General features: G+C 38.4%; 1 protein-coding gene across 2 annotated transcripts in view; it reads right to left on the reverse strand.

The window, feature by feature from the left end:
* The window catches only part of CRISPLD1 (cysteine rich secretory protein LCCL domain containing 1), a 42,360-nt gene extending 17,733 nt beyond the window's left edge, over positions 1-24,627 (reverse strand). The window contains exons 1-4 of one of the 2 annotated variants that reach the window (XM_007525802.2): positions 23,917-24,627; positions 22,676-22,995; positions 1,777-1,895; positions 643-775 (exon numbers count right to left, since the gene is read on the reverse strand). In XM_007525802.2, the coding sequence (XP_007525864.1) occupies positions 643-775; positions 1,777-1,895; positions 22,676-22,933 (510 nt within the window). In that variant the 5' untranslated portion in view covers positions 22,934-22,995; positions 23,917-24,627. Of the gene's footprint in view, positions 1-642; positions 776-1,776; positions 1,896-22,675; positions 22,996-23,916 lie in introns of those variants that run through there. The other variant, XM_060199971.1, reaches the window with a different exon arrangement.
* Positions 24,628-26,016: the final 1,389 nt, after the last annotated feature.

Genomic DNA, 26,016 nt, shown 5'->3' on the forward strand with positions numbered 1-26,016 from the left:
AGCAACTGGCCCCAGGAATTATTATTTTACAAGATTAGTTGTGTCAGGGTAAAATTACAAGCAAACAAACAGACACACACATATGAGCACACAACACTCACCGCCAAAGTGTAATATCTCTACTCTCAGACACTGGGCCCTCTTCCCTTCTAACTCCCTTTCTAAGCTCTCATCTTATGTCAGCAAATCTGAAGTCACTATGCTTTTATTCTTCCCCTCCTCTCTCCATTTCTCTCTTCCTATCTAACAACGACGACATCAAGAACAACAATAAAACAACAAGGGCAACAAAAGGGAAAATAAATAAATATAAAAAAATTTTTAAAAAAGAAAAGAAAAAAATGAATGACATCAGGCATTGAATATGTTAAATTCCTCCCCCTTCTTAGTTAGGATCACACTGTTTCATGTGTAAAATCATTTAAAAATATCTACATAAGAACATTCTGATTTTTCCACTAATTTTTATTGGTTACAGAAATAATTAAGTCTGTTCTAAATAAATCGGAAATTATGTTTCCTAAATAGTCATACCAAATAACATGTACATAGAGAGACACAAATGTAGTTGGTAGCTTAAGATCTCCCATAATGGTAATAGTTCAAATCAGAGTAATAAAATCTATCATACACTAAACATACCTGTGTATAATGAGTGCATACAGGACCAGAACATCTGAAGGGACAATATGGGTTGCATTCATGTTCATAAGGGTAACTAAAGTCTCTCACTTCATCATACCATGCTTGTACATGAAATGTTGGTGGTCTATATCTATTAGTAAGAAAATAATCACAAAGAATAGAGTTAGAAAAATATGTAAAAAAAAAAGCAAGGCTAGTATTTATAAGAGATAGCAATCTCATCTGCTATATTCTTATCTTTGAATTCCTGATTACTAAATAATTTATTCTGCTTTATATCTTTTTTTTAAATCTTTATTTATTTGATAGAGACAGCCAGAAATTGAGAAGAAGGGGGAGACAGCGAAGGAGACAGAGAGACACCTGCAGCACTGCTTCACCACTTGTGAAGCTTTCCCCCTGCAGGTGGGGACCAGGGGCTTGAACCCAGGTCCTTGCGCACTGTAACATGTGCAGTCAACCAGTTGGGCCACCACCCAGCCCCTCTGTTTTATATCTTAATGCTTTTCAGACACCAAATTGCAGATATTAACACCAACCTGACTTCCCTGGGCAGATGACCTTACCAATGTGTCCTGGAACCATACCTCCCCAGAGCCCTACCAAACTAGGGAAAGATAGAAACAGGCTGGGGGTACGGATCAATCTGTCAACACACATGTCCAGTGGAAAATCAATTACAGAAGTCAGAATACACATTCTGCGCCTCATAAAGATCATGGGCCCATATTCCCAGAGGGATAAAAAATAGGAAAGCCTCCAATTGAGAGGATAGGATATAGAAAAATGGTATTGGGAATTATATGGAATTGAACTCCTCTTATCCCACAATCTTGTCAATCATTAATAAATCACTAATAAATAAAGACATAGAAAAGCTTAGCAGAGAGATATATTTTAGAAGATATTAATCTTAAATATATATTTTCACTACTGATTTATCAATAATATAAAAAGTCTAAAATATGGATGATCACTTTTAAATAAAATTTACTTTTTATTATCCATGTTGGTGTGATTATTTGCTTTCCTTTCAGGTGCTAAATAAGCCTTCAAAACTTTGTGATGATAAATCAATAAGCATTTCATACATTTACATATTCAGAGACAAAAAGTCAGGTTTCAAGCTACCTTCCCCAATGCGCTCCCAAATTTTGTCCAATAGATGGAAGTAAACTTGCAGGTCCATGTTCCCATAAACATGTTTCAGCCCAGGATTCTGCAGATCTTTCCAGTTCTACATCCCATGTCTACAAATAGGGACATAAAAAAACAAACAGACAGAAGCATATATAGTACAAACAGAACAACAGCATTACTTCAGACTATAGAAACATTCATATTCTATGTCCCTCCCCTTGCAACTTTGCAAAATTTGTGTGTTAGTCTCTGTTCTTATCATCTTTCACCTAGATAATCGCAACAGTATGCAGTATGCCAACTACCTTTCCTTTCTCCGTCTCCTACTCTTTCTACCTGCTACACATGGGTCAAGTATATATACAATATTTAATTTAATATATTATATATTAAATATCTTATTTATTTATTAGTGAGAATGATAGGAGGAGAGAGAGAAAGAACCAGACATCACAGTGGTACATGTGCTTCTGGGGTGGGGACAGGGGGGAGGGGTTGAACTTGGGACCTCATGCTTGAGAGTTCAGTGCTTTATCCATTGCGCCACCTCCGGGTTCACTCAAAAATGTATTTACTTAGGTGAATACAAGTATGTTTCCTTCATTCCTCTATCTAAACACAACAACAACAAAAATTCCCCTTATCTAACTTAAAGATCCTTTATTCCTTTGGTTGTTTGCCATTAACATGTTCACCAGGTATCTTTCCTCTGCCTAGAATATCTCAATTATCTGTCAGACCCACCACTACTGTTTCTTCTTCACAATGTAGGTGTGAGAGTGTATGCCTCTCCACAAGTATACATGTACACAAACATTCCTGACACCTGCTAAATTTTATACAAGTATTTTGGGTTTTTCTGTTTCTGCCACATGGGCAGGTGATTAGTCAATGTTTGCTGAATACATGAATGACTAATAAATTTGATTCCTATATAATATACATTAATTTTTGTATACAGCTGTCATTGACGATAATTTAAACTGTAAGATATTATATATATTTCAGAGCACTGCTCGGACCTGGCTTATAGTGGTGCCAAGGATTTAGCCTGCCACAGGCACAATACTCCATTATATGAATCACTGTGCTTTTTAAAAACTGAATTTCTGTTGAATAATTTTTTTAATATTTATTTATTTTCTTTTGTTGCCCTTGTTGTTTTATTGTTGTTGTCGTTGTTGGACAGGACAGAGAGAAATGAAGAGAGGAGGAAAAGACAGAGAGGGGGAGAGAAAGATAAGACACCTGCAGACCTGCTTCACTGCCTATGAAGTGACTCCCCTGCAGGGGGGGAGGCGGGGCTGGAACCCGGACCCTTGAGCAGATCCTTGCACTTTGCACCATGTGCGCTTAACCCGCTAGGCTACCGTCCAACTCCCTGTTGAATAATTTTGCATGTGTTTTATTGGTATTCACTTTGCTAATCCCACTACCACAATCACTAGTTTAACAAGTAGTAATGAGTACTAAGTGTGGTAGTAAAAAATATATTTTGGTAAACCTAGATTAAATCTCAACATTATCAACTAAGCAATTTTGAGCATGTTAGGAGTATAGGAAAACAACCCTTGAACTAGAACTTTAAGAACAAAGTATTTTCCTAGGTAAAAATCATGGATAGCAATGAGGCAAAAGAGATAACAGGCTAGTGTTTTGATGACAAAAAGTAAGTGAAGAAGGAAATATTAAGATGAAAATGGATGAGGTTACCAAATTGAGAAAAAAAAATACAGAGGAAGAAATACAGAATTTTGTAATGGAAGTGTGTGTCTACATAGGTCTATGCATATTTTGGTGATGATGTTTGATGTGCCTATGATATGCAAAGTATTTGTGGGAAAAAAAAGTGAAAACAGATGGCTGGAACCTGGGGGGAATAAAAATGCTGTAACGATATTATTATTATTATTTTTAAAATTTACTATTATCTTTATTTATTGGATAGAGACAGACAGAAATCAAGAGGGAGGGGTGATAGGGAGAGAGACAGAGACACCTGCAGCCCTGCTTTACCACTTGTAAAGCTTTCCCCCTGCAGGTGGGGGCCGGGGGCTTGAACCCCGGTCCTTGCGCATTGTAATACACTCGCTCAACCAGGTGCGCCACCACCCGGCCCCCACGATATTATTTTTTAAGATGTTCCCAGAAATGAATTTCTTCAAGAAGATTATACAGATTGAAAAAGATAATTAAAAAAGGGAGCCAGGTTGTAGCTCAGCGGGTTGAGTGCACATAGCACAAGGACCAGAGTAAGGATCCGGATTCCAGCCTCCGGCTCCCCGCCTGCAGGGAGGTTGCTTCACAAGCAATGAGGCAGGTCTGAAGGTGTCAAGCTTTCTCTACTCCTCTCTGTCTTCCTCTCTCTCAATTTCTCTCTGTCCTATGCAACAATGATGCCAGCAACAACAACAACAACGATAAACAACAAGGGCAACAACAACAAAACCATGTTTATAGGGAGTCGGGAGGTAGCACAGCAAGTTAAGGGCACGTGGCGCAAAGGCAAGGACCGGACCGGCGCAAAGATCCCGGTTGGAGCCCCAGGCTCCCCACCTACAGGATAGTCACAGGCGGTGAGGAGGTCTGCAGGTGCCTATCTTTTTCTACCCCTCTATGTATTGCCCCTCCCCTCCATTTCTCTCTGTCCTACCCAACAACGATGACATCAATAACTACAACAATAAAACAACAAGGGCAACAAAAGAGAATAAATAAATAAATAAATAAATAAATAAATAAATAAGATTTAAAAAACATGTTTATCAGAATTGAAGGGAAGAATGAAAATGAGTCAAATAAAGAAACACGGGGGCGGGTGGTGACACACCTAGCTGAGAGCACATGTCACAATGTGCAAGGACCTAGGTTCAACCCCCTGGTCCCCACCTACAGGAGGAAAGCTTCACCAGTGGTGAAGCAGGGCTGTAGGTGTCTCTCTGTCTCTCTTCCTCTCTATCTCCCCTCCCCTCTCAATTTCTGGTTGTCTCTATCCAGTAAATAAAGATAATAATAATAAAAAAAGAAACTTAGAATACATGATAAAAAGGGGTAACTGAAAATGTATTGAAGGACTAGGACAAGAAAGCCCAGAAGTAAAATCAGAACAAGCTGTCATTGAACCCAATTGAGTTACCATGTACACAGACCTAGGTTCAAGCCTCTGCTCCCCACCTGAAGGGGGACACAGACAAAACAGATCTGCCATTGGTCGGTCTATTTATCTATCTATCTATCTATCTATCTGCCTCTCTTATCTTCTCCACCACTCTTAATTTCTCTCTTGTCTTATCATATAAAATAGGTGGGGGGGAGATGGCTACTGGGATCAGAGAAGTCGATTCATAGTGCACATACCTAACCCCAGTGATAGTCTTGGTGGGGAAAAAAAAAAGAAGTTAACTGAGAACAGGGTCAAATGCTACTAAGAAGCCAAGTAACATGAGCTTTGTTAAATACTAGTGAATAGGGAGTTCGGCGGTAGCTCAGTGGGTTAAGCGCAGGTGGTGCAAAGTGCAAGGACCAGCATAAAGATCCCATCCCGGTTGAGCCCCTGGCTCCCCACCTGCAGAGGAGTCACTTCACAGGCAGTGAAGCAGATCTGCCAGTGTCTGTCTTTCTCTCCCTCTCTCTGTCTTCCTCTCCTCTCTCCATTTCTCTGTCCTATCCAACAACAAGGACATCAATAACAACAACAATAACTACAAAAATAAAACACAACAAGGGCAACAAAAGGAAATAAATATTCATAAATACTAGTGAATAATAAAGATAAATCTCAGATCAATGCAAAGTAGATAAGTCAGACCACCAGTGTTAATGAATGAATGAATGAATGATTAAGTGGAGAGAAAGCAAGTGTGTGTTAGTTTGTTATTTAGAGAAGAAAAAGAGAAACAGACAAAAGCTTTAAAAGATATGATATCGACGTCTACGCAGAATTTGCTTGCTTTGCTTTCTAAAGAATGCAATGACTCTAGGCTAAAATGGAGAGATACCAGTAGGGGGAGAGGGGAAGACAAGGAGAGGAAATCTCTTCATTCATACTTAGAATGTTTTTTGAGTTGCTGCTAGGGCTTTGCACCTGCATGTTTCTATTGCTCCTGGCAGACTTTTATTTTTCCCTTTAATTTCATTAACGTAGTTTGCCTTCTTTCTCACTGTCCTGGTTCGAGTCTGTCTTCCACTGAACTGAAGGAAGCTTCCATGTTGTGGTGTTTTTCTCTCTGTTTCTATCTCTGCCTTTATCTCAAAAAGGTTGACCTGGAGTGGTGAAGCCTCAGAATAACCCAAAGAAAAAAAAGGACTAATTTTAGATAGAAAGAAGCAGGGAAAGAGAAAAAGAGACATCACAGAATTGTTCTGCTCTGCATAAAACTTCTCCATGGCGCTGTATGCAATTGTTCGATGTGGTGTCAGGGACTCAAACTGAGGTGCTTGTGTATGATAAAGTGTGTGTGTTTACAAGTGAGCTCTCTCCCAGCCCCACACATAAATTTAAGCGGATAATTTTCCCTCATTCAATTGCAAATCTGAAATTTACCATGCTTTCAAAATTGAAAGTTAAAATGTATACATTATAATGTATGACCTTATTCTACACAACTTTACTATCTAGCAAAAATACAAAATGTCTATTTTTATGCAACAAAAAAACTAAAATTAGTAAAAGTAGATGACTTAAACACAAGCTTTAATTGTACTCTAATATCAAATACCTACATAATTTCAGACATGTAAACTACAAGCCAGTATCAGGCAAACACCATTAGTTAAATTCTGTTACCTATATAAGTACATCTCTACATAATTATTAAAAGGTATAATTCAAGTTTCTATTTTTAATTATCTCACGAAATGAGGTGAGAACAGAATTTGTTGGTTCCAGAAAATGAGAAATATGCTAATTTTCTTCTTGTATCCAAAAAGTGATAGTGTTATCTCTGAAAAAACTAGCAGGTTTTCTGGTAGAGTTCCCTGGAAAGTAGGTCTTAAAGGCAAATACACTTGTTTTCAATCTTGAAAATCTGACTCTTGACTATTATTAGTCTGGTGCTTTTCTTATACACCAAACAACATTTATTCATAGATTGCTCATATAGTAATTTCATATGTTGAAGTGTCTGGCCACAGGGGCTGCGATCAAGGCATGGGGAAAAAAAAATACCTGATCCTGGTACTCCCTCAGAATCCTCCTCTTCTCTTTCAAAAAGCTACATGATCATATATGGATTTTATTGATAGCTTACAACTAGCAGTAGATAGACAGATTGACAATAAGGATACAGCTGAGGTTCTAATTAAATGATTGGCTTTTGAAAATGCAAACCATAACTGTAAAGAAGTTTTAGCTCCTGGGGGCCAGGTGGTGGTACAGGACCCAGGTGCTGCAGTGCTGCAGGTTTCTCTCTGTCTCCCTTGCTCTCTATCTCCCCATGCCCCTTATTTTCTGGCTGTCTCTATCCAATAAATAAATTCAGATTTGAAAAAAAAGAAGAAGTTTTAGCTCCTGAGAGGTCAAAGCCTAACTGTTCCTCAGATAATACATGCAAGTCAAGATGTTGGAACCGAAGCTCACAGGCCACAAATTATGGCAGTAGCTACCATTATGGCTGCTTCAGTTGAAGCTAAGGATAAAAATACTTGTTTTAAATGTGGGGATACAGGCACTTCCAGAGAGGTTATAAAGGATACATCCCATCCAGGCATGCTAACTATGGAGATGAAGTATAGTTAAGACCACCTTCTAAACCTTACCCTTACTGTTAAAGAGGTTTTTAGTGGGCAAAAATCCTAGCATTGATGTACTACAATTATTCCCTATCAGGAAACGAGAAGCAGGGCCTCACCCTTCAGACCCCCAAACAAGAAGAAAGAAGGTCTCAGGGAAAATCCCAATAGGCATAGATGTAGCCAACCCATAGGAGTCAACCAAGCACAACTGGAAACTGCCCATTTACTTAGCAAACAGTGACAGATTTCTTAGAAGCAACTTCAGGCAGTGCAGACTTGGATCTTACAATTTCTCAAGACTGCTTTTTAACTAAAAGGGATGAAGTTGAAATAGTTCCTACTCCTGTTTGGGGTCCTCTCCCCAAAGGAGTTACTGGCCTGATACTAGGGTGATCTAATCTAATTTCTCAAGACAGTTCAGTACATCCTGGTGTTATTGATACTGACTTTCCAGGTTAAATCAAAATCTTGATCTCTAGTAAGGGGATTTGTCACCTACCCCAAGAGCATTAGTGCTGCATATTTAATTCTTATTCCCTACTTACAAATTCACCTAGGGCAACAATGGGTTTAGAAGTACTAAGAATTTGGGGCTACAAAGATTTCTGCCAAGCGCCCTCTCCTGACTGTTGCAGTTGAAAGGAGGTCAATTACTAGGCTGCTTAACTCAGGAGCTGACATCAGAATTATTGCTTCCAAAAAAATGGCCCACTCCATGGAAACTCACTTCTGCTACCCTCACTCACCCTGCCAGAACAAAGTCCCTAGATCAGACCAGAGATTTTCTTACTTGTACAAGGCCTGAGGAACAAATAGCCTGGATGTCTCCTTCCAGCTTCTTTATGGGTATGAGACTTGTTAGAGCTGTGAAACAGAGGTGACCACCCATAAATCTGAGAGTCTGACTGCTGCCCTAAGGGTCTGGAGATTGTGCATGGATAACTGAAATAAACTCAATATCTTATGGCATCAAAAGAATGTACCTGACATAATAATGACATTTGGATAATGACATGTTTAAGCACTCTTACCTTGATATTTTCTCCCTTAGAAATGTATTTTGATCTTTGCCTGTGGATTATATACCCACCTGTTATTTTGTCTGAACGTCTACTTCTGCATAAGTTTTATAAATACTCCTTGAAACTTGGAGTGGACAAAGCACACACCTGACACGACTCTAGCTAGGTATGTCATATGTGTGTTCCAACCTGACCTCTTCTGATCAACTCTATTGTGATTGGCTGTGGTTTTTCTCTCTCCACTCTGGGATGTGTCTTATCTCATGGCACTGGCAACTGGATAAAGTTCTCTCCACCATGCACTGTCTATACTTATAAACAAGAAGTCAGGAAGTAGAAGAAAAGTAGTTTATGATTTAAAAAAATATGATAGCTCACTTAACATAATTCCTTCTAGCTCCATCCAAGCTATTTCCAAAACGGAGACCCCAAATCTTCATCTGCAATATTCCAGCCTTTAAGTTCATGATTAATCAACGATTTGTATGGTTTTATATGTTAACTCTCTTTTTCAGCCACCAGGTTCCAGATGCTACCATGATGCCAACCAGACTTCACTGGACAGATGACCCCACCAATGTGTCCTGGAGCCCAGCTTCCCTAGAGCCCCGCCCTACTAGGGAAAGAGAGAGACAAGCTGGGAGTATGGATGGACCTGCCAATGCCTACGTTCAGTGGGGAAGCAATTACAGAAGCCAGACCTTCCACCTTCTGCACCCCATGGTGACCCTGGGTCCATGCTCCCATGGGGTTAAACAATAGGAAAGCTATCAGGGGAGGGGATGGGATCCAGAGCTCTGGTGCTGGGAATTGTACCCCTCTTATCCTATGGTCTTGTCAGTGTTTCCATTTTATAAATAACTAAAATATTTAAAAAAACAATGGACAAAAAAATAATAACAATAAACAAAATATATAGATAGAGATAATTATATAATCAACTCATATCTGTGAGCTTGCAAGAACTACTACACTTTCCAGTGAAAGGGATGGGGACACAGAATTCTGTGGAATTATGCCTCTATTATCTTATAATTTTGTAAATACATATTAAACCACTAATAAAAAATAAATGAAAAAAAATATGATAGCTCTAAAACACTTTCCCCGGGAGTCGGGCAGTAGCGCAGTGGGTTAAGCACATGTGGTACAAAGTTCAAAGGCCCAGCTTAAGGAATCCGGTTCAAACTCCAGGCTCCCCACCTGGAGGGGAGTCGCTTCACAGGCAGTGAAGCAGGTCTGCAGGTCTGTCTATCTTTCCCCCTCTGTGTCTTCCCCTCCTGTCAGGAGCCATAATGACACTGCACATCATGCCCCTAAGATGGCATCGGCCACGTGGTGGCTAAACCAGTAAAGTGGTAAACAACTTTGCGGAAGTTGGATGATCCAACTTCACAGACTATGTGCTGTACACGTGAACTGTTTTATGATTGGTAGAAGGCTGCATGATCTATGAAGGCTGTATGCTTGCTTAATGCCCATTGGCTGACTATGTAACAGTGAAGGGTACTTAAGGTGGCCATAAGAAGAAAATAAAGGGAATTGAGGAAGAAGACTCTGGTGTCCATGTCGTTGTTGCGGGCCGACAGCGACACCCTCCTCTCTCCATTTCTCTCTGTCCTATCCAACAACAACAACATCAACAACAGCAATAATAACTACAACTTCAATAAAACAACAAAGGCAACAAAAGGGAATAAATAAATATTAAAACACTTTCCCCACAAAAGATGGAGTTAAATTCTCTCTCTTCCCTTTTAATCTGTGCTTAATAAATGAGGCTAATACATAATTACATATATAAATAGATTTAGATTTGTGTGTTTATAAATATATACTGTTACATTTAGATTTAAGCAGCACAGCACAATTTTATTCCATAATGTATAAGCTAGAACTATATTAATACAATGAAATAATTTTGCATAATTTCCTAAGCTAGAGTAAAAAATAGAGCTTCTATCTGGTTCTCCCTCTTTACAGACACAGATTTTGACAGATCTGCATGAAAAGACTAGAAATCCAGCTTCTATGAAGAGGTATTTAAACTACAGTGGAGAGCTGACAGAGACAGAGACAGAGATATTTTCTTGGTTTGGGTTTCCATAGCTCAGGCCTGAGATCTAAGTCTGCAAGCCTTCATGAATTCTAGTACAAGCCACTGGAAATATAACATAGCCAGCAAGAATCACTCACATTAACCCTTAAAAAAGGCCCTGAGACCCTTATTCGAGATCAATTTGCTCTTGTTTTATACATGATTCTATAAATTTAGATAAGTTTTCTATAAAATTGAAGATGGATCCTTTTTAGAGAATATATACCACCAGCTCCAAATGCAAAGGTACTTTCAAATTTTATTTCTGTCTGCTATACAGAAAATATAATAACATCTAAAGCAAGGCTTTCAAATATTTTAGGCATTCTTTTCTGAAGTGTGTTAGTTAAAGCAGAAGTCACCTAGGGAACTAAAATAAAATTATTACATATTTACTATAAATAAACTGTTTCTAAAGTATGACTGGAAATTTTTTCTTTTAAAAAATATTTTATCATTTCTTTATTTGGATAGGGAATTTGACAGGGAAGGGGAGGAGAAAGGGAGAGAGGGAGAGAAACAGAGAGACAACTGCAGCACTATTTCATGACCTGTGATGCTTCCTCCTACCCTCTGCAGATGGAGACCAGTGACTTGAACTGGGTCTTGCTTACTGTAATGTGTGCACCAACCAGGTACACTAACACCCAGCCAATGACTAAAATTTTCTATTTAACCCATCGAAGACAGAAGGAAGTATGTGCCAGGGGCCACAGGGTGGCATACCTGGCTGAGCACATATGTCACAATGCACAAGGCCCAGGGTTCAAACCCCAGGCATCTACTTGCCCTTGCAAGTTGATGTTTCCCAAGCTGTGAAGCAGTGTTGCTGATGTCTTTTTGTTTCTTTCCCTATGTTCCCAGTCCCTCCCTCCTGATTTCTTTCTATTTCTATCCCACAGATGAATAAGTAAGTAAATAAGAATTATGTTAAATGAATGAGAATAAAGCTAAAGTAGAAATATATATTACTTAAATATAGTAAGTATGGCAGGGCATGCAATTAAATTTTACTATCTATATTAATTAGTGAAAATTTTTAATGCAAGTCTTGAAAAAAATCTAATCAAACCTAGAAAATTAGGTCAATGTACAACATTTCTTGAACATTAAATTTACTGAAAAAACAGTTGTCCTAAAGGAAATATTATAATATGACAATATCACAAGGGATGTATTTTTATGCTTGAACATGATATTTCAGACTTAAGAATGCCAATAATACTTACTCATCCCATTTAAGTGTAGGTTAGTCTCTATACATTTCTATTTATGTTCAGTTTTGTAAATTAAGTCAAGATAGCCTAACTGGCTTCCTTTTTTCCCTTTCACTGAACTATTCACCCAGCACTAATTTAAAACAAGCCCACATGTAAAATTACCATCTCTTCATAAAGTGGTTAATTTGGGTGTATAGAAATGAAAACCAACTCTATGTATAAGCTACTCTTTCTTAGAGAACAGTAGAGTTTTCAAGTTTGACACACACATACACACACACACATACACACACACACACACACACACACACAAAGAATACTATTGACATTCTTTGTCACCAGTGATACCTTTTTTTTAAAAAAAAAATTATTTATTTTCCCTTTTGTTGCCCTTGTTGTCTTTTTATTCTTGTTGTAGTTATTATTGTTGTTGTTATAGATGTCGTCGTTGTTAGATAGGACAGAGAGAAATGGAGAGAGGAGGGGAAGACAGAGAGAGGGAGAGAAAGACACCTGGAGACCTGCTTCACCGCCTGTGAAGCAACTCCCCTGCAGGTGGGGATCTGGGGGTTCAAACCAGGATCCTTACGCCCTTCCTTGCGCTTTGCGCCATGTGCGCTTAACCCGCTGCGCTACCGCCGACTCCCCTAGTGATATCCTTTTAAGCCATTTCAATACTGAAGCATTATCAATGCATCTGTAATTTTAAATCGGGACAAAGGATTTTAAAAGCCAATAGAAATATAAAGCAATTTGTATTTTAAATATAGTATTAATAGTAGTTGGAAATTATTTTTCTATTTATACATGTACAGGAATTTACTGACTGGCATCCTTTGGGAACTGTGACTGTATATAATCCCTACTTCTGCCAGAATACAAGTAATATTGATACTTGGCTTTCAGTGGTATTCCAAGTACCTTTAGTACTAAGTATTCTGGATATATATGAGTAAGATGACTAGTGATGAATTTTCTCCTTTTTGTATAGTTAGAAGTGAAAGTAAGTGAAGGCCTGGCAGTAGTGCAGTGGGTTAAGTGCACATGGCATGAAGCGCAAGGACTGGATCAAGAATCCTGGTTCGACCCCCAGCTCCCCATCTGCAAGGTGAGTTGCTTCACAGGCAGTGAAGCAGGTCTGCAGGTGTCTATCTTTCTCTCCCCATCTCTGTCTTCCCCTCCTCTCTCCATTTCTCTCTGTCCTATCCAACAATGAAACATCAATAACAACAATAATAACTACAACAACAATAAAACAATGGGCAACAAAAGGAGGGGAAGCAAAAAATTTTTAAAAAATCTTTAAAAAAAAGAAAAAAAAAGTTCATATTTGCTCCAATAATCAAACGGTGGATGATGAAAATAAATAGTGTATCATTATTTTCCTATTTACGTTGTACACATACACATTTATATCTTTATTATGTCAAAATAGTTTTGTGATTCTTTATCTGTCATATTAGAAAACAAATAATTTTTGTGTCCCAGGCATAGTCTTCAATTTTGCCATATGTGGGAACTCAGCAGTGCACTGGTACTTCTCTAGTTATTTTTAAAGATATACATTATTTGGGAAGTCGGGTGGTAGCACAATGAGTTATGAGCAGGTGGCACAAAGCGCATGGATCAGCGTAAAAATCCTGGTTTGAGCCCCAGGCTCCCCACCCACAGGGGAGTCTCTTTACAGGCGGTGAAGCAGGTCTGCAGGTGTCTATCTTTCTCTCCCCCTCTCTGTCTTCCTCTCCCCTCTCCATTTCTCTCTGTCCTATCCAACAACAACATCAATAATAATTACTACAACAATAAAACAAGGGCAACAAAAGGGAATAAATAAATATTTAAAAAGATATATATTATTTGTTTTTTGAAGAGAGAGAGAGAAACTAGAAAACTACTTATTTCTGGCATAGGGTAATACCAGGAATTGAGCCTGGAATTTCTGGAGTCTCAGGCATGCAAGCCTGGTACATGACCCATTTCCCCAATGCTCCTATGTCTCTCAAAAATAAATAGGTAACTATTTAAAAAAAATACAGTCATCTTTTCTCCCTCTAGATGGTATTATCAGAACTATGAGAAACAGGTTTTTTAAAAAAGCAGATATCAATACCTTAAGTAAATCAATCTTTTGTATTATTAGATTATATTATGTTCTTATGACAAAGTTATCTGGTATAAAAGCACTATGGAAAACAACAGTAGTGCATTCCTCATAACTCAGAAATCACCTCAGGTGTTTACTGTGCTTCACCTGTTTTAAAAGACTTTGTAGTTACAGGCAAAATGCACAATGTTCAGATTTCAAAAGAACACCTGTGTTATTTACTAGTCACAAAGGCTATACCAGATGCTGAGAAAGTAGATTTCCTCTGGGCAACGCACAAATTAGGGTCTCCTGGAAATTACAGAGGTATGAGGCCTGTTCAGCAGAGAAGCAATTACAGAAGCCAGACCTTCCGCCTTCTGCACCCCATCATGATCCTGGGTCCATACTCCCAGAGGGTTTTTTCCTATTCCTAAAGAATAGGAAAGCTATCAGGGGAGGGGATGGGATATAGACTTCTGGTGGTGAAAATTGTGTGGAGTTGTGCCCATCTTATCATATAGTCTTATCAATATTTCCATTTTATAAACATTTTTTTAAAAAAGTACCTTAATGCCACAAATTTTTAAAAAGCTTCATCAAAATTAAAATAAATTGGGCTCAAAGTATGCCAATTAGAAAGGGAATGTGAAAATCATTAAAGCAATGTATTCACACAAATACTAAGCTAGGTAAACATGATGTAAATTAGTGGCTGAGGCAGACAGAAAAATGCCAAGGACCTAGGGTGAGAGAGCATCTATCTCTTAATGAGAGGGATTACACAGAGATCATTCTTTAAATAAGTCCTGAAGGAGGAAGAAAAAAGTATTTGAGTGGAAACAAAGGTGACATAAAGCATTTTACTATCTGCCAAGTTCACTGTAGCTAGAAAAGCTGCAGCCACACCCAACATCTGTCAATCCTACCTCCGAAAGTAAAGAATCCCAATAGCATAAGCCATGCAACTGGTTATTACAGGACAGGAACCGGATCTGTGTGCTTCTTTGCTCCTCATGCTAAAGTCGTTATCTTCTTTTGTTTATATGGAAAGAAAGAGAATAGACTGGCTTGGAGGAGATTAGGGTTGATCTTAAGAGAAAAACAGCATGCCTTTCTATTCAGGGAACAAAGTTTAGGTTTCACTACCCTTATCTTGAAATTGAATTGACAAAAATGTGTCCTCAAGTAACTTGGTGATTCCTGAAATTTCTATAACCATTTTGGAAGGCATTAAGAAGTAAAAACCTACAATTATTCTTACTGATATTTATTAATACATCAGTATGAAAATTGCTACCAGTTTTCAAATATCTACCGCCGTGGTTTATGTGTATGTAGATTTTGCATCAGAACTGTCTTCAAAGGCATGTTACTATTGTAACAGCTTTCTTAAAATTCCAAAAAAAAAAAAAAAAAAAGAGAGAGAAAGAAAGAAAAAAAGAAATTCTCAAGAATAACATTTTGGCTACAAAAGAGTTTGTGTCTATATCTACATTTGCCATTTCTCCCTACCTTTATGGCTGCCGCCTTACTCAAAGCTAGTGTCGACTGTTGGATAGATTGTCACATAGGTTTATCTCCCTATGCAAATCAGTTAGTTCCTTACCTCCTATCATCTGTTCTCAATAAAGTCAGAATGATCCTATTCCATGCAATGATGAACCCCAGAAACTGTTTGGCATATGGTAAATTCCTAACACATGTTGAAGAGATGAATTATAGGGCCATCAAGATAACTCACCTAAGAGGATATCTTGTGCTCAGATTCCCAGTCTACCACACCAGGGAACATTCAGTGCTATGGTGTCTTACCATTTCTCCCTCTTTTCTACTGAAACTGTCAGCACAAAAAGGTGAAGACTCAGTGATGATAATAAGAGAAAGAAAGAAAAAAAAAGATTTTAATATTCTTTTGCATTTTTTTCTAGCCTTGGGTATGGGTATCCTATTCACCTACTAAAAGGATTTCTCTTCTCTTGCCTTTCTAAGGCCCTACACATCCAGCTGATATTTAAGAAGGAATTTAATCTCTGAGAATTTCAGGTTGTTAGAAACGGACTAGAGCCCAACAGAACTGAGGTAGAGTAACATCACTTTTTCATAGAGGTTTTGGTATTCACATTGCGATTTCTGAAAAAGAAAATAGACATTCGATGTAGAGTCTATGACTTTCTCTATTAAAGTTGTTTATTTCTTAAAAAAAAAAAAACCTGAGGACTGAGGTCGCGGCTCACTGGATAGCTTGCACACTTTATCATGCGTGAGGACCCAGATTGTAGCCCCCAGTCAATGCATAGGAACATTATGCAAAAGGGACACTTCACCAGTGGTGAAACAGTACTGTGGTGTTTCTTATTCTCTCTGTTTCTTTCCTTTGTCCCTCAACTTCTAGCTGAAAAACAAATAAATAAATCAATCTACCAGAAGCAGTGGAATCATGCAGGCATAAATCCATGGTAAATCCCTGGCTGAAAAAAAGAAAAAAATAATAATTAAAAAGACAAAGGAGGAGGAGGAGTGGAAGAAGGCCGGGCAGCAGTACACTTGGTTAAGCTCGAAGGTGCCAGGGTTCAAGTCCCTACTTCCCTCACCTGCAGGGGGCACTTTAAGAGCAGTGAGGCAGGTCTGCGGGTCTCTCTCTCTACTCTCAATTTCTTTCTTTATTGATTTTCCTTTTTTTATTGCCCTTGTTTTCATCATTGTTGTGGTTATTATTATTGTTGTTGTTATTGATGTTGTTGTTGCCGGATAGGACAGAGAGAAATGGAGAATGGAGGGGAAGACAGAAAGAGGGAAAGAAAGACACCTACAGACCTGCTTCATTGCTTGTGAAGCAACTCCCCTGCAGGGGGCATCCGGGGGCTAGAACAGGGATCCTTGCGCTGGTCCTCAGCCGGTCCTCGAGTTTCACGCAATGTGCGCTTAACCCACTGCACTACATCCTGACCCCCATCTACTCTCATTTTCTATCTGTCCTATCTAATAAAATAGAAAAGAAGAAAAAGAGGAAGAAAGGGAAAAAGAGGAAAATGGTCAATTAGATAGGACAGAGAGAAATTGAGAGAAAACGGGGATACAGAGGGAGAGAAAGACAGGAGCAATGAATTCTTAGTGCTGCAGGAAGGCCCAGTGATAAACCTGATAGCAAAAACAATAAATAAATAAAAATAACAAACTATTCAAATTACAACTGTGTAAACTTTGGGGCCAATAGGTGCACATCTGGTTAAGCACATGTTACCAAGCGCAAGGGTTCAAGTTCAAACCCCTGCTTCCCATCTGTAAGGGGTCCACTTCAGGAGCAGTGAAGCAGGTCTGCATGTGTCTTTCTTTCCCTCTGTCTCCCCATTTTTTTTCAAGTTCTTTCTGTCCTTTCTAATAAAAATTATAAAGAAAAAAAGGGAGCAGGGCACCAGGAGCAATGGATTCGGATTTGCAGTGCTAGCACCAATCCCCAGTGATAACACTGGAAGAGGAAAAAAAAAAAAAAAAGACTGCATAAGCTTCTATATTCTGTAGACTAGGATACTTAAAATGTAACTAACTTATCCAAATAATATTATAAGTAAAAACACTTTAGGAAAATTAAATTATTAAGGAACAAAAATCTCAGTATACTTAAATGGTAATACTTTTTAAACCAAGGAACATATTTCATGTACCTCTGTGTGCATGAAAAGATAATAAACTAGACATGTGCCTTCATTTAAAAACTGTAAATAGCCTTGAATAAAATACTTAGCAGCACAGGAGTGGGACAGAATAATAAGTGAATCAGAGAAACCTTTACAGAAAAGACAATAGACTTGAGGAATATGTAGCAGTTTGTTGGACACAGAGGGAACTGAATGAGGAAAAAAGACACAGAGGCATGAGTAAATATAACCATCTTTAAGAACAGTAAATAGTTGAATGTGAACAGAGATGCAAATACGCACAAGGGAGCTGAGGGCTGTAGGGTAGATTGAATCAGACCTGTCTCCTTTTAAGATCACCAGGGTAGACTTAAACTTGTGATTAGTCAGAAATTAACAAGAAGTTTTCTTAACTATTTATTTATTTATTCCCTTTTATTGCCCTTGATGTTTTATTGTTGTAGTTATTATTGTTCTTACTGATGTCATCATTGTTGGAAAGGACAGAGAGAAATGGAGAGAGGAGGGGAAGGCAGAGGGGGGAGAGAAAGACACCTGCAGACCTGCTTCACGGCTTGGCTTGTGAAGCAACTCCCCTGCAGGTAGGAAGATGATGGGGGGGGGGAGCTCAAACCAGGATCCTAAACCAGTCCTTGCGCTTTCTGCCACCTGCGCTTAACCCGCTGCGCTACCGCCTGACTCCTAACAAGAACTTTTGCAAAAAAGTGACTAGATTTGTTTGAACAAAAAATGTGATTCAGTAATTGTGAGAAAGGTAAGCCAAAGTAGGAACAGTTTAATATATATACTTTTCTGGGTGGGAAGGTGTGTGTGTGCTAATCTAGGAATGAACTAATAATCTAAGGTTGGGATGAAATAAGAGGCAAATTCAAAAGTATTTTTGAGACAGAATCTGTTGGAACACACCTTGAATAAGGATCTAGAGAGGTTGGCAAATAATTAGTCTGTGTTATGTGAAAGTGAGTAGAGGAAATGAATCTAAGGCAAGCGCTGAGGGTATGCCCAATCTTGAGGTTTCCTCCCCTCTAAGTTTTTTGTTTATAAAGAACCAAGCATGTATTGGTGGGATTCACTAAGAAAGCATCCAGAAACAGAAGTAAGTTCACATGCAAAAGTGAAGAGATAGGGATATCCATGTCCTTTTCAGACATCTTAACCTTGAAATAAATGAGAATTATGGATTCTCATATGGATATGAGTCACTGTAGAGTAGGAGATATGAAAAAGAAGCTCAAAGAAGGTTGCTGGCTAGATATAGACTATGGAGCCTTCAATAATTATTTATATTTATTTATTCATCTATGGAACCAGAGTCTCAGATATGCACAGTTTCACAAAGCCAGACATCTTTTTTCATTTAGACAGAAACAGAGAGAGGGACAGACATTTACAACATGGGGGCATCCTCCAGTGGCATCATACTTTACATGGGTGGTATTAAAAGTCAAAGAAGTAGATAAGATCTTCAAGAATGCAGATGATTAAAAAAAATCTGAGGAAAAAGTTTTAAGAGAGAAGCAGGACACAGACAAATATAAATGTTAAAGAAATCATATGGGGTGGAGGTAGATAGCATAATGGTTATGCAAACAGACACTCATGCCTGAGACTCCAACGTCCCAGGTTCAATCCCCTGCACCACCATCAGCCGGAACTGAACAGTATTCTGGTAAAAAAAGAAAAAAAGAAATAAAGAAATAATCAGAAAAATAAAAGAACCAAGTGATAGCATTAAAACCTATGAATGTGGAAAGACTTTTGGAAAGTTCAATGTATCAAAGGTCTTACCTTACTGTACCATCCATGGAGTTTAATTCTCAAGCCTTTTTTTTTTTACCAAAAAAGAAAACCAAAGCCGAGAGTGGTTGTTGACTATAAGAGTTTACATAATGGTATGCTCCAGAGACAAAAACTGCTACCATCTAGGTTCAAAATCTGAATTTGAAGAATGTGTTCATGTACTTTATGAGAAAAAGAGAGATAGAGAAGCAAAGCATCACCCTCACATATGTGATGCTAAGGACTGAAGCCAGGACCTTCTCTCTTTCTTTCTCTCTGTCTCCCTTTCTGTCTAAAAAGGTCAGCCTGAGGTGATGAAGCCCCAGCAGTGTTGTGCTCTTGGCTCTTGCTGAGTTCAGTTTTCCTGGGGAACTTCATGCTGGAGAGGTGAGAGCTGGGAGTGAGGGGGAACAGGAAGGAGGGAGGACTAGCACTGTCCTCCCCATTGATTACCTCTCACAAACCAAGGGTACCCCACTTTTCTATGCTTCCTTGGCATTATGCATAGACATACACAAAGAATTCTGTGACCTAGCTTGAAGATTTTCCAATGTGCCTATTCTTTCTTAATCAGTCTAGAAGTTTTTCAAGGAATATATGGCTTCCCAGAGTCAACTATGATATACATTTTATAAATTAAATGTGGAAGGAGTAGCAGTAAGGAAGAACTATCAATAAGTGTGATCTGACTTGGTTGCCATAAGTTCAAAGACGAAGAACAGATAAAAACATGTGCCAAGTATAAATAAACTAGCCATTCTTATAGTGACATAATAGTCAGAATGGCCAAGTGGTCTAAGGCACCAGACTCAAGTGTTGACTTATAGTGACATAATACATAAAGAATAAATAGGCAAAAGTACCACTTAATAGAGAACAGTACTCTAGCCAGTTTTTAACTTGGTCTTAGAATACTTCAAATAGCTATTTGAATAACACTGTATTATATACAACAATTTAAGCTAATAGTTGAATGACTATTAGGGTAAATAACTATTCAAGTAAATTAAACATTTAAAAACCATGTTTTCCCAAGTCTGAACAACATCTTTACTTATACTACTATGTAGTAAACTAATCAAGAGTATATCAAATAAAATAGTATTGATCTTTTTTGATTCTTCCCTTAATGTGGATTCCTGAAAATAGGTTCCAGTATTTCAGTTGGACAACCTAGTTAATGGGCAAGACACATTTTCAGTGCTAATTTTTAATTTTTTGGATAAGTACTAAAATACAAAAAAAAAAAAAGTGAGCCATTACAGACATACAGTCTGCACTGGATTTTGAAAAGAGTTAGAATTCCTTAAATATTTTAGGTAGTGTGAGGAGGCCAAAATTAGTTACATATTTTAGCAGCAATTACTGACATTGCAACATGCTTTAAAATGGGATAAATTTTGCAAAGGTTTGTTCATTCAGTATTCATAACAACCCTCTCAGGTAAGTATACATACTAGACATGAAAATAACAAAGGAAAATTTTAAACTTTGTTCAAAATCAGACCACTAGGAGACTATGGGTGCCAAAACCCAGTTATCCTGACAGCAAAACCCCAATTCTTAATCTCTGACAAATTATCCAGAGTCCTACCTACTTTATTTTAGGGCAAAATATTTTTTCTAGGAAAAGTTAAAATTACACAATACCACATGTCATAGCAGGCAATGTGAACCCCAAATGCCCTGTTTCACAAAAACTACCTAAATGAAAAATACTCAACACAAATAATACAACAGAAAATCAGTAAGCATTAAAATTAACTGCCCTTTATGGGGCCAGATGGTGGCACACCTGGTTAAGCTCACACATTATAGTGCGCAAGGACCTGGGTTCAAGTCCCTGGTCCCCATGTACAGGGGGAACCCCGCTTCATGAGTGGTGAAGGAGGACTGCAGGTGTCTCTCTATCTCTTTCCATCTCTATCCCTCCCTCTCAATTTCTCTGTCTCTAACCAATAATAAATAAATGAATATATTTAAAATACATGAACAATAACTGTACTTCAAAGGAGAAATGATATTACCATTGTTCATTAAATATTTTTTCTTGGAATTTTTTGATTATTTAGGAAATATGAATAGTTCTCAATATTTTCAAAATGTTTAGCATATATATACATGTATATAATAGTATAATAATACATTATATGCTAATGGTCGTAAAAAGTACTTTTTTCTCAAGCTTACTAATTTAAAGAGTAAATATAAGATTATTAAGGATGCCACATACTTTTGTCTCATCTGCTTCCCAGTTTTATTTGCATGTCATATTCAGAAAAGAAAAAAATATATTCAAGAAGACATTACCAAAGAACTCCATATCATAAAACTACCAAAGAAACTGTAGCTTTTACAGTGCTCTTCACATAGTTGTAAGAGACAAAGACCCATTAGAAACTGTATACAGGCAATCTAGGAAGTACTAAATTTTTTTTAAAAATTATTTATTCCCTTTTGTGGCCCTTGTTGTTTTATTGTTGTTGTTATTGTTGTTGGATAGGACAGAGAAATGGAGAAAGGAGAGAAAGACAGAGAGGGGGAGAGAAAGATAGACACCTGCAGACCTGCTTCACCGCCTGTGAAGGGACCTCCCCTACAGGTGGGGAGCTGGGGGATTGAACTGGGATCCTCCTTACTCCGGTCCTTGCACTTTGCGCCACATGCGCTTAACTGGCTGCACTACTGGCCGACTCCCTAGGAAGTACTTAAGTGACAAAAATGTTGAACACTCAAACATGAAGTCCCAAATTCCATCCCTAGCATTGCCACATAAGAGTATTTATCAAATAAATAAATAAATACTTAGAGAAAAATAAACTACATAAATACAGGTATATGATGTGTATGTATATTCACAACATCTACATAGCTACAGATCTACAGTAGCCATATCATCTTTATATCTAATGCATATATTAATATCTACATATGTCATCCATATGACTTCTTGCAATAATCTCTGATTTTTTCAGATCTACTATTCATAAGACACTTCCACTAGCTACAAATTAGGAAGCACTTGTACCACTAAGTAACTCAATCAGCATTTTTAGTAAAAGAACTTTCTGGGTAGGGGTAGAATTTAAAGCAGTAGAAACATTGCATCTATTTCATTTATTTTTCATTGAAAGAGCTCTTATAACAAGAAGCACACTAGGAAAAGTTTATACCAGGGAGATACTCTTGAATTTTTTTTTAATTCCATAGAGGGAAAAATGGTAAAAGATTAAATATTATGAAAGAATGTAAAACATCAATAAGATGTTTACATACCACTTGAAAAATTTCCTTACCATATACTCCATATTAGAAGCTGTTGGGTACACTTGACTTCGTAATTTATTATGAAGGTCCAAGATGCTCTGCATGTCATTATCTGTAATTGCTCGTTTCCCTCTCTGCTTGGCCATCCACCACTCACCGTCCTCATTCATGTATTTTTCCAAAAATTTCTCAAAAAAAGTGGCATTAGGAACCACCATGGCTGGAATTGCTCTAGCCATGAATAGCACTGTGGTAACTCTGAGCCACTCCCTCGCAGCACACTTCATAATGAATGATCTCACGATTTCCTCGGGAAACTCTCCAAGACAGGCTCTTGCACTCCTTTTGGCTAAAATGACATAAATATTAAAGTGAAAATACAGACATATATTAATTTTAACAGCAAAGCAATAGTCACAAACGGAGTGTGCCAATTTAATCTGTCTATATAATGCTAGTAGACACTTCTTTGAAATAACATATCTGCAACACATTTCCCTCCAGAATATATCATTTAAAACAAAACAAAACAAAAAGCACCTCATTTTCATAGATAATATCCATCGGGTTAAAAAAGTAACACACAAAAAAATCAAAACATGAAAATAAAAATGTTGTATGCTGTCTTTAAATGGGTACATATCACCTACAACCTGCAAATAGTATCTACCTAGAATGACTGGTTTCAATCTAAAGGTTGACATTTTCTCCATGCTTTAAGCTTTTATTTTATCCAGTCTTTGGCTTACAATCAAGATATCCAAAGGACACTGAAATTGAGAGAGAATGTTTTTAAAGAAGTGCAATAAGTTAATTTTGTGCGTATTCATACATACCCATGAATACATCTAAAGGCAGGCCAATTCATATCATTGGAGAAAGAAGTCTCTTAACCAGGTCCACGTCAAAAATCTCTAGTGACTTCCTAGAAAGCTGTGCCAAATGGGTACAGTTCACCAGCAGCTTCAGAACCCCCCCCCCCCCCCAGGCGCAACTCAGTTCACTTGAACTAAAAGCGCGCGACAAGAGAAAGAGGTGAAACTCATAAGGTCCAGCAAACCTCCATTGCGGCTGCCTTGGGATAGCCCATTCACCCTCTCTGGTCATTCTCTACAGGTTGGCTTTTTAAACATAAAAAAAAAAAAAAAAAAAAACATGTTTATTGAAATCTATCTATCTATCTATCTATCTAGGTTAAGAATAAAGACTGGTAGATTAGGAAAGATGGGAGCTTGGCCACTCCAGCAATGCATATTAGAAATGCTCTTACCTCTCCAGCGTGAAGTTCCTCAGGAAAACTGAGCGCAAGACAGCTGGCCTCCAGCTGCCGCAATCCAACCTTCACACAGCACTGGGCGCGGAAAGCTCAGTTCAGGAAGGGCCCCGCGCAGCCAGTCCTTGGGCGGGCGAGGAGGTCGCTGGAGGCAGGGGACGCAGGCCTGGACCTCCGAGAGTCCTTTTGGACCTGGAAGGAAGAGTCTGGGAAGCTCTCCAAAGTTAAGAAGCCGAAGTGGAGGCGGAAAGAGAACTCGCCGGCTAGTTAACCCGTTACAATGGGCGCTGAAGCTTCTGAAAGCATCGTCCACGACTGCAAGGGGCAGAGATCTGAAAGTGAGATCTGAAAGGGACCTCGCGCTCCCAATCCCTCCGTGTGAGGAGCGGCGAGTTGTGCGCTTCTGCAGCTCACTGGAGCTCCCGGCAATTATATGGACCCCGCCGGCGCACGTGACCAGTGCGCCCCTCCGCGCCCACCCTCTGCTTGGCTCAATCTCTGGTTCAGAGGCCGGTGGAGGGAGCTAGAAGGACCCGCCCAACCTCTCCCAGAGTCCAGTGAAACCTGGCGGCTTGGCTTGTGTGGGCGTGCTTCAGGATTCAGAAATCCGAGAATGGAAGGCAGAGAGCCCCTGAGAGGTTTTCCCCAGTACGGAAGGAGGGCCCCAACTCTTGCCGCCCGTTCAAAATGTCCCTGCTTTCAGAGACTCACAAACACCTTCCTGATCCGACCCTGAAATGAGTAGAATCCTTGCTGAAAGGAGCTGCAGCATGCAAAATGAGAGGGCTGGGATGCAGGGGAATGATGTGAACACTTTCTGTCTTGGAGAGGCAGAAGAAATAGGGGACCAATTGAATAGAAAAACCTTTTTTTCTTTAGGATAATGTCTCTCTGTTTTCACGACCCACTGTCTAGAATTGAATTCCCATTAAACCCTAATCATGACCAAATTTGGGGGGGGGAGTTCATTGAATGATAAAGCAATCTGTCATTTTACTGGCAGCTGACTATAACTTCATCCATAAAATAAGTGCTCTCCCCATAATAGTGTGGACATTTATGGAGGTGATATAAAGGACACCCGCAATCAATTTATCAGAGTCAATAGAAATTTAAAACCAATTTCTGTAACTGATAGTGAAATGAGTGTCAGTTTCCCTGCTGTTTATGATGTAATCTGAAGTAAAAATATTATTAATTTTAAATTCACAAAAACTCATCCTACTGTTTTTTTTAAAATATTTATTTTTTTTCCCTTTTGTTGCCCTTGTCTTTTTATTGTTGTTGTAGTTATTATTGTTGTTGTTATTGATGTCGTCATTGTTGGATAGGACAGAGAGAAATGGTGAGAGGAGGAGAAGACAGGTGGGGAACCAGGAGTTCGAGCCCTTATGGCGATCCTTGCACCTTGCACCAAGTGCACTTAACCCTATGCGTTACCCCTGACTCCCTGTGATGCTGTTTCTGTGTGTGTGTGTGTGTGTGTGTGTGTGTGTGTGTGTGTGTGTGTGTGTGTGTGTGTGTGTGTGTATGTGTGTAATGTTTTAAGTATATGGAGTATGAATAAACTAAAAACAATCCAATGCAAACTCAGAAATCATCCAAACTGTTACCTATCTCTTTTCAACATCTACCTACACCTTATCAGATCTCAAGAACTCAGATCTAAGTCTCCTGTGAACATGAAATTTGGCCTCCTTTCACAATAAAATGGGGGTGGGGTGAGGTAGAGGACACCATCTATCTGAAAAACACAGAAAGTAAAATATAAAAGGTCTTGGCACACACACTATTTCATAAAATGCATAATTTGACAATATTATGGCAACTTAAACACATACACAAAACAAAGTTACTTAATTCAAATGGGTATATGAAATTTATTTATACGGTTCAGACATGGCTTCCCTCTTGTGGGGAGCCATACCTATAGAAAACCACACGTTCTTAAGAAACATATTTCAGATAGTTAAACAGAGGAAGACTGCCTTTCTTTATTCCTCTACTTTTTAAAAATTTTGTTTATTTATTTTCCCTTTTGTTGCCCTTGTTGCTTTATTGTTGTTGCTATTGTTTGTTGCTACTGGATAGGACAGA

The sequence above is a fragment of the Erinaceus europaeus genome, chromosome 1 (assembly GCF_950295315.1).
Source record: "Erinaceus europaeus chromosome 1, mEriEur2.1, whole genome shotgun sequence".
In the NCBI taxonomy this organism is placed as follows: Eukaryota; Metazoa; Chordata; class Mammalia; order Eulipotyphla; family Erinaceidae; genus Erinaceus; species Erinaceus europaeus.